Consider the following 9701-nt stretch of genomic DNA (forward strand, 5'->3'; position numbering starts at 1 on the left):
TCCACGTCTAACCCCATAAGAAAAAATAAGGACGTTAAACGGAAATAATAATATGGGAAAATAATGACGAGGTGGTGTCATGCAATACACGATTTAAAATATAATAACACACCTCATATATACGCTGCAGACAAGCCTGATTCAATCCTACATCAATTCAAATAGTTAAGAACGAAGGTGGTATTATCAGAGGCTTCCACCCCTCATCAACTATTTCCACAGGCCAGAAAGGATATTAATCGGATTCTAATGAGTGTTTTCATAGGTTCATGGTACAGAAGAAGGGTCAAACTGCCACCAGGCCCATAAAAGTACCCCTGGAACTTCCTATAACTCCTTGGAATGCCTTGTAAAATATGTGTGCATGGCCGTCAAAATGTTTAAGAATACAGCCCAATTAGTATTAAAGACACTTTTGTCTCTCACACCAGCTATTAGTAAAGGTCAAATAGGGGGTCAGTCAGGTTCTAATGAGAGTTTATTTAGGTTCATGGTACAGAGGAAGGGTCAGACTAACACCAGGGTCATAAAACTACCCCTGGAAATGCCCACAACTCCTACGAAAGCCTTGTCAAATATGTCTTATAATATGCCCCGCCCCTCACACACACACATGCTGTCAGGCGTGATGTGGCATGTGGCTGGCTGTCAATTAACCGCCCGGCACAGACACAGACCAGCCTTCGAGACCCCTTCACCTTCACCCACATCATGATCAACCGAATCCAGGACATTTTCCTATAACGCGATTCCTGACTCATCCTTCAGGCGACGAGAAATTAATGAGGGATAGATGTGGGTCTTATATGTTGCATGTTCTATCTGTCTTCTACCTGTCTATCGCATTATCAGTCCTATTATCATTATTTTCAAGTCTACTTTTAACTTTCCTTTATTTTTTGCTTCTCCTCCTTTTCATATACTTATCCACTGTACTGTACGTGTCTTGTTTTTGTATTCACGTCTATTCTTAACCTTCTCTCTTTTTTTTCTTCTTCAAAAGGTGTGGTTCTGGGCTATCCATGTGGGCTGTCAGCATGGAGACTATAGTACTAATAATAATATATAGTCTCCTTGCCTGTCAGTGTGCCCAAGCCTTGTGTATGGGATGTATGGGTGTATGAGAGATATGGGTGTATGGGATGTATGGGTGTATGAGAGATATGGGTGTATGGGATGTATGGGTGTATGGGAGATATGGATGTATGGGTGTATGAGAGATATGGGTGTATGGGTGTATGAGAGATATGGGTGTATGAGAGATATGGGTGTATGAGAGATATGGGTGTATGGGAGATATGGGTGTATGAGAGATATGGGTGTATGAGAGATATGGGTGTATGAGAGATATGGGTGTATGAGAGATATGGGTGTATGAGAGATATGGGTGTATGAGAGATATGGATGTATGGGATGTATGGGTGTATGAGAGATATGGGTGTATGAGAGATATGGGTGTATGAGAGATATGGGTGTATGGGAGATATGGGTGTATGGGTGTATGAGAGATATGGGTGTATGGGTGTATGGGAGATATGGGTGTATGGGATGTATGGGTGTATGGGAGATATGGGTGTATGGGATGTATGGGTGTATGAGAGATATGGGTGTATGGGATGTATGGGTGTATGGGAGATATGGGTGTATGGGATGTATGGGTGTATGAGAGATATGGGTGTATGGGAGATATGGGTGTATGAGAGATATGGATGTATGAGAGATATGGGTGTATGAGAGATATGGATGTATGAGAGATATGGGTGTATGAGAGATATGGGTGTATGAGAGATATGGGTGTATGAGAGATATGGATGTATGAGAGATATGGGTGTATGAGAGATATGGGTGTATGAGAGATATGGATGTATGAGAGATATGGGTGTATGAGAGATATGGATGTATGGGTGTATGGGTGTATGGGAGATATGGGTGTATGAGAGATATGGATGTATGAGAGATATGGGTGTATGAGAGATATGGGTGTATGAGAGATATGGATGTATGAGAGATATGGGTGTATGAGAGATATGGATGTATGGGTGTATGGGTGTATGGGAGATATGGGTGTATGAGAGATATGGATGTATGAGAGATATGGGTGTATGAGAGATATGGATGTATGGGTGTATGGGTGTATGAGAGATATGGATGTATGGGTGTATGGGTGTATGAGAGATATGGGTGTATGAGAGATATGGATGTATGGGTGTATGGGTGTATGAGAGATATGGATGTATGGGTGTATGGGTGTATGAGAGATATGGGTGTATGAGAGATATGGATGTATGAGAGATATGGGTGTATGAGAGATATGGATGTATGAGAGATATGGGTGTATGAGAGATATGGATGTATGGGAGATATGGGTGTATGAGAGATATGGATGTATGAGAGATATGGATGTATGAGAGATATGGATGTATGAGAGATATGGGTGTATGAGAGATATGGAATGTATGAGAGATATGGATGTATGAGAGATATGGGTGTATGAGAGATATGGATGTATGAGAGATATGGATGTATGAGAGATATGGGTGTATGAGAGATATGGAATGTATGAGAGATATGGGTGTATGAGAGATATGGGTGTATGAGAGATATGGATGTATGAGAGATATGGATGTATGAGAGATATGGGTGTATGAGAGATATGGGTGTATGGGTGTATGAGAGATATGGGTGTATGGATGTATGGGAGATATGGGTGTATGGGATGTATGGGTGTATTGTGTCCCGCCTCCCACGACTCCACTATACTCACATTCCGGGCTTCCTTCAGGCACCCAGCTGATACACTCATCCGTCAGGGTCACCTTGCACCTCTTCTTCAGGATGTAAAAGGTTCCCTGGAGGTGCATGGTGGCGGCGCGGGGCTGCTCCTCACGTGGGCCTGGGCTGGCGGGACTGAGGCGCCGAGGGTCTTGAATGGAGGTATCCTGGACGTGTCATTACCAAGCAGGAACTCGAAACGGGCCTGCTAAACGCACCTCTTCCTCTGTGCGTCATCACCCTGCTTGGCGCGGCGCAGGGCAGGCACTTCGCGGGGCGTGGACGGGTGCCGCACCCTCACTCGACCACAGATGTAATTCCTTCGCGATTGAAATTTTGTGATAATAATGATAGGCGAATACAACCGTTACCGCACACGGCCGTCCCGACACCCGCTCCTCGCGCCGGCCATCCCTTGACTGACACTTGGTGCTTGGTGGAGTAGCGTGCAGAGTTGCCAGGTCGGGGATTGACAACCCGCCACATCCTTCACCGAAAACCGCCAAATCCCGCCAGACCAATTTGCTCCCCCTCCCCCCCTCCCCCAACCACACACAAACACAAAAAAAAAAAAAAAAAAAAAAAAAAAACCCGCCAAATAATTCAAAGGCATCATACGTAGACATTCATAATCCAGAACATTTTTTTTTCTAATAGTATCAACATTTTACACAGAAATACTTTTTTAATTTATAAACAATACCATATACCTACTAATTACCCACAAAAGAAACAAATATACTACATGTTACTGAATAAGTTTTTTTTTTTTTTTTTTGGGGGGGGGGTATTTCGTTGGGGATAATCTATAACTCGAGATCTGTGGTCGCGTCCTATACGGTACATAACTTGAATGAAATAGGAAAAAACATTGATGTCGGCACAAATTCTTGGCAATAAATGCCGTATCACGACTCAGGAGTTGTTTATTAACATGTCCGCATGTCATAAACATATATGGATATTCACTTCCAGAAGGCCTCGTGCAGGTGGCCTTGATTTACAAGAAAATTAGCCCTCCCCTCTTGACCTGACGTGATCGAGCAAGGGCAAGGAGAGGGAAAGAGAAGGGTGACGGAGAGGGAGACAGGGGTCTTAGTGGGGAGAGGTCGCGGGCAGGGAGTGACCTGACTCAGGGTGAGGGCGGGCAGGGATCATCATTAGCGGCAGAGCGCGAACATTCTTCTCGACGCTCGTCAGTCGACATGTTTTATGAATCATAACCTCGAAAATAATTTTGATATAAGAAGGATAATTTGAAATATACTGGACACAAAAAGACGCCAAAAAACTCGCCAAGCAGGACGGAAATCCGCCAAAAAAACCGCCAGCCCGCCAGCATCAAATTTTGCCCGCCAGTGAAGATACAAAACCGCCACATTTGGCGGGAAACCCGCCAACCTGGCAACGCTGAGTAGCGGTTCGCCCCGCCCCTTCTGGCAGCGACCATTGAGACGCAGGTGTCAGGTATGAATTTCATGCGCACCTTCATCCCAGCCACTCCCCGGTAGGACAGGTAACGAACACCCGAGTACTGGGACTTGACTGGGACTGGGATTTAACTGGGACTTGACTGGGACTGGTATTTGACTGGGACTGGGATTTAACTGGGACTGGGATGAGGACTTGACTGAGACTGGTATTTGACTGGGACTGGGACTTGACTGGGACTGGGATTTAACTGGGACTTGACTGGGACTGGTATTTGACTGGGACTGGGATGAGGACTTGACTGAGACTGGTATTTGACTGGGACTGGGACTTGACTGGGATGAGGACTTGACAGGGACTGGTATTTGACTGGGATGAGGACTTGACAGGGACTGGTATTTGACTGGGATGAGGACTTGACAGGGACTGGTATTTGACTGGGATGAGGACTTGACAGGGACTGGTATTTGACTGGGATGAGGACTTGACAGGGACTGGTATTTGACTGGGATGAGGACTTGACAGGGACTGGTATTTGACTGGGATGAGGACTTGACAGGGACTGGTATTTGACTGGGATGAGGACTTGACAGGGACTGGTATTTGACTGGGATGAGGACTTGACAGGGACTGGTATTTGACTGGGATGAGGACTTGACAGGGACTTGACTGGGACTGGGATTTAACTGGGACTGATATTTGACTGGGACTGGAACTTGACTGGGATTTAACTAGGACTGGGACTTGACTGGGACTGGTATTTGACTGGGACTGTGATTTGATTGGGATGAGGACTTGACTGGGACTGGTACTTGACTGGGACTGTGATTTGATTGGGATGAGGACTTGACTGGGACTGGTATTTGACTGGGACTGTGATTTGATTGGGATGAGGACTTGACTGGGACTGTGATTTGATTGGGATGAGGACTTGACTGGGACTGGTATTTGACCGGGACTGATTTGACTGGGACTGGTATTTGACTGGGATTTAACTGGGACTAGGACGAGGACTTGACTGGGACTGGGACTGTACTTGTTTGCAGCCACTCTCCGGTAGGGCAGGTAACGAACACGTATTCGAATACTGGGATATGGGCAGATATGGCTTGGCAAGGTATGCATTCACGGTTGATGTATTGGTGATGGTCGACGAAATGTACTGTATTCCTTTTTCCCCATGCACAGCGGGAGTTTATGAATGGGCTCCAGCGTACATAGTGGAGGAAGTGACGTACACCAGCGGCCACCAAGTTACGGAGGGGCGGGAGTTTGTTATAAATGTCAGATAGTATTTGATTATAATATATAGCATCGGGAGAAAATATACTTATCCATTCATTATGATTTGATGGAAGCGCCGCACGGGAGTTTTGTGTAGTCTCAATTAAATGCATTGGTGTATACCTGATATTGAATTTAAAATATACGCAAGTACGGGGCTTGTACCGATACATGCTGGAAGTGATGAACTTGTAAAGATATGGGTTAACAAACACACACACACAAAAAGTCTGGATGATCCACACAAAATTATGAGACAAGCAAAGTGCATACACACCAATAACTGAGGGAAATACGGCCCTTCAGTTCTGTGAAGGAAGAGGCAAATAGTGGGATCAAGCAACTTTCATGTCCATTCCACACTTCCTCTCACACCCATCAATACATTTGCATCAGGAATGGCAATTACTTGGGCACAGCAGGATGGACTCATCAACTCCACAGGGTAATTAATATTTACTCATGTTTAGGTATACATTTAAAATAATTAAACATATATTACAAGAATGTGTACAAAAATAATTGACTTTAAACCTACCAGATAAAAAATAATAAGGCAACTTTTACCTTAAGTATATTACAAGCACGTAATAGTCAACTAAAATAAATTTATTGGTAAATATCTGTAGTAAAAAGTGAGGGTAACTTACACCTTATCTGCAATTTATGTCTAAGGCAGTGTTGACATGTTTGCTAAAAATATAAAAAGTTCTGGTGGGGAGCGGGCACGGCAGGAGGGGAAGTGGCCCTAGGAGGTGGACTCTTCTCCTGTGATGGACTGAAAGCAGAGTTGTTGGTTTTAACACTGTAGTCACTGGTATTATGGGAACAAGTAAAGACAGACCCACAAAGCATGATGAATAGCAAATTAAAACTGAATCTTATAGTCACAGTCACATGCTTCTCACAATATACAATAATCTGATGATAATTAATATATTACATGAGTTCAGCAGCAAGATAGTGATACAACTGGTGCCCCTGTCCCACCCATCCCATGCTGTTCTGCCCCTGTCCCCCCATCCCATACTGCTCTGCCCTTATATATACAGCTGGTGCCCTGTCCCCCATCCCATGTTGCCCTGCCTCACCTGCACAAGGGCTGCCAGCTGCTTTGCCTCATCAACCATCTCCTCCAACAACTTGTTTTCCTCCTTCAGCTCTGATATTTCACTTTCAAGTTTTTTGTTCTTGTCATGAAGCTCTTTATTCTCTACCAAGGTTTCCTCCAAAGCTTCTTTCCTCTTCTCTGCCAAGGCCTCCCAGTATTTGGCTGGAGGACTATCTGCAAGGAAATAAAGCAGCTCATTACAATCTTGGAATGGTAGACACTGGTGAACTCTTGAACAGCCTTCCTTCATCTATACTTCCTCCTTCCTACTACCTCAATGCTTTCAAGAGGGGAGTATTAGGATTAGAGATAAGCCGATAGTGTTGGTATCGGCAGTATCGGCCTTTATTTATAGTATTGGTATTGGTGTTGGCAAGGTGAAAATACAGCCGAATTTCTGATACCTTTCTGGCTTATTTATTACGTGAGTCAAGACAAATACGAGCAATTCTATACTTTTACAACCTTACAGATATGTGATAAAAAAAAAGTACCAGTATCAGTATCGGCCATTTGTTAGTAGTGAAGTATCAGTATTGGTATCAGCTAAAGAGTGTGTATCAGTATCACCACCGGCACATCGCTAATTAACCTAGTAGCAGCGACGGGCCAAATTTGTGGCTTCACCGTGTAGCAGCGACGGGCCAAATTTGTGCCATGATATAAACCTCCCAAAACAGATGATACATAAACTGATCACAAATGCTTTGATATATATTATGAAATGGTTTGTGAGGTGTGATTTTTTCTCATTTTTCTCACTTGGAAGGACCATTAAGAAACATGATCCCCGCTGCTACCACTGGGTTAAGAAACTCCTCTAACTGTATCTACCTTTACTGTCCTCTGTTTACAGGAGCACCATTACTGCACTCTTTCTTATTTCCTTGAGCTGAAATAGGGTTACAAATTGGATGCCTCACTCACTAAATGTTCAAGCTGGTGAGGAATAAAATAGGAGAGAGAGAATTAACCCGATGCTAGCAGCGGGGATCATGTTTCTTAATGGTCCCTCCAAGTGAGAAAAATGAGAAAAAATCACTCCTCACACAAACCATTTCATAATATATATCAAAGCATTTGTGATCAGATTATGCATCATCTATTTTGGGGGGTTAATATCATGGCACAAATTTGGCCTGTCACTGCTACCGGGTTAAGAGAATCTGGAGTAAACAATTATAAGGTAGTTCTTAAAAAAAAAAGGAAGATTTGGGCTGAGGAGAGGAGAGTGTAATAGGGAGAGGTAACAGGAAAGCTATGGATGGAAGGAAAATAATAATTGTGATAAGTAAGAAAAGGACTCTGGGAAGGGCTCTGGTGAAAGATGCAGCCAATCTTCATAAATAATGCTGGTGTAAGCAATGAGGTTCTAACAGACTTGGTAAGGCAGGCAATGGTAAAGGAATCCTGGGGCAGCAGAATCAAGTAACAAGTATGAAACGATGAAGTGGTTTAGAACTCTGTATGGATTAGGAATGGCTGAGATGACACAGGTGGATGCTGTGAGGGTGAGAGGGACGGCTGAGAGGTCACCAGGCTGATGGAAATGAAAAAAAGTTCAAAAGAGGCAGGAAGGGGAACGTTCATGCCACACACTTAACCAGTCACTATATGTCAATCATGTTAGTAGTGCTGCCTGCTTGCCTGACTGGAGTGTCTGACTGTTACTTTTGGACCTTGCGTTCCCTGCCCAGTCTAGGCTGGTTGATGGTTGGTATGGCCCTACCAGGTGAGAATACCAGGTGAGAAAGGTTTTATAACATGGAATACTCTCATGGGTGCCTGGAGGGAACAGGGCATCAGTACTACATGCAGGCAAAAAGATTGAAAACTATTAATATTTTTGTATGTCCATTTGTGAGTGAGTTAAAGGTCATAGGTTTACAAGCTCTGCAGAAATTCTTAGGAGGTTTCAGCTTATTGTTTGCAGGATTCTGTTGTAATGATTGGGAAGTACGGGCACCAGGCGCATTTTGGGGAACAGGAAACTGATTACCAAGGATATAAGCATGAAGATAGTGAGGAACAATGGAGACTTTATGAACGAGTTTAAAAATTTTGATGCAGACTGTTACCTATTCACTATGCTGACAGAACAACACCCAAAGAAGCCAAAGAAGGAGAAAGATAAATTAATATGAGAAAAAAAAAAGTGATGTGGTTGAAGAACTTAAGACAACAAAGAAAAGGAATGCCTTGGCTTTAGCACAGGACTTACCGCACGTCAGCATGTCCAGGGTCTCTTGAGTGGAGGCTGTGGTGGCGGGTGTGGTGGAGGCTGTGGTGGCGCTGGGTGCTGCCGCTGAGGTGCTGGCCAGTGAGTCCGTCTGAGTGGCAGCCGACACATTTTTGGTTGGTTTCTTAGGGACTGTGTGTGCGTCTGTGTAGATTCCATCCTTTCTTTTGCTTTTTGCAGACCCCAAGTTCTCGTCACTGAAAAAGAAAAGAAGAGCTTAGAATAACTTTGCTATTATGGTTCCAATTTAAGAAAAACTATATATGGGAAAACACAAATCAACTGCCTGAAGGATGATTCACTTACTTCTTCCTTTTCTTCCCTCTATTCTGTGTGTTCAAGGAGAGGCTACCATTTGTAGATACCAGGAGGCAAGACTGACTCTGGACGTTGGGCTGCAGGACTCTAAGACACTTGCGATTCTCCATGACTGCCTGAAAACATTAGACAAACAATTAGTTCTCTGTCCTGAACCTTAGTGTAGGAAGCTTAGGAGAGGCGATTTCTTACCTGGAGGAAAAGGAAGATAGAGGTAAAGATACTCGCCCCATGTTCCCGGGTAACGTTTTCGTAACTATCCAGCTTTATTACTCTTGAGGACGAGAAGCCACGTGTCAAGCAAGGAGAACAGAATCTATGGTGGTTAATGTACAATAAGCGTGCCTCACCTTGCCGCGGGGAGGTGAAATAAGGCCCCGGTGAAGGCTGTTAAAGGGCCGGGGTGACGGGGCAGGGTTTGGGGCCAGCGCGGGAAAATCAGCTGATGGCTATGGTGTCTAGATTATCGTACTCAGCGCCGCATATTTACTGGTTTCTGGCCAATAACTGTTGCCAAGAAACACCGGTAATTAACCATTTAAACGA

At 44.0% G+C, this 9701-nt stretch overlaps 2 protein-coding genes across 2 annotated transcripts in view; both read right to left on the minus strand.

Moving 5' to 3' along the window:
• LOC126987549 (ceramide kinase-like) overlaps positions 1 to 3205 on the minus strand; it is a 31818-nt gene extending 28613 nt beyond the window's left edge. Inside the window, exon 1 of the mRNA XM_050844594.1 lies at positions 2765 to 3205. Coding sequence (XP_050700551.1) covers positions 2765 to 2861 — 97 coding nt within the window. The 5' untranslated portion in view covers positions 2862 to 3205. The remainder of the gene's footprint in view (positions 1 to 2764) is intronic.
• Positions 3206 to 5952: 2747 nt separating this feature from the next.
• On the minus strand, positions 5953 to 9592 carry LOC126987468 (geminin-like). Its single transcript, XM_050844439.1, has 5 exons — positions 9506 to 9592; positions 9144 to 9271; positions 8820 to 9034; positions 6579 to 6772; positions 5953 to 6265 (listed from the first exon to the last, which is right to left on the minus strand). Exons 2-5 carry the CDS (start codon positions 9263 to 9265, stop codon positions 6236 to 6238), a joined length of 561 nt encoding a protein of 186 aa, XP_050700396.1. The 5' UTR covers positions 9266 to 9271; positions 9506 to 9592; the 3' UTR covers positions 5953 to 6235.
• Positions 9593 to 9701: the final 109 nt, after the last annotated feature.

This window comes from Eriocheir sinensis, chromosome 65 (genome assembly GCF_024679095.1).
Source record: "Eriocheir sinensis breed Jianghai 21 chromosome 65, ASM2467909v1, whole genome shotgun sequence".
NCBI lineage: Eukaryota > Metazoa > Arthropoda > Malacostraca > Decapoda > Varunidae > Eriocheir > Eriocheir sinensis.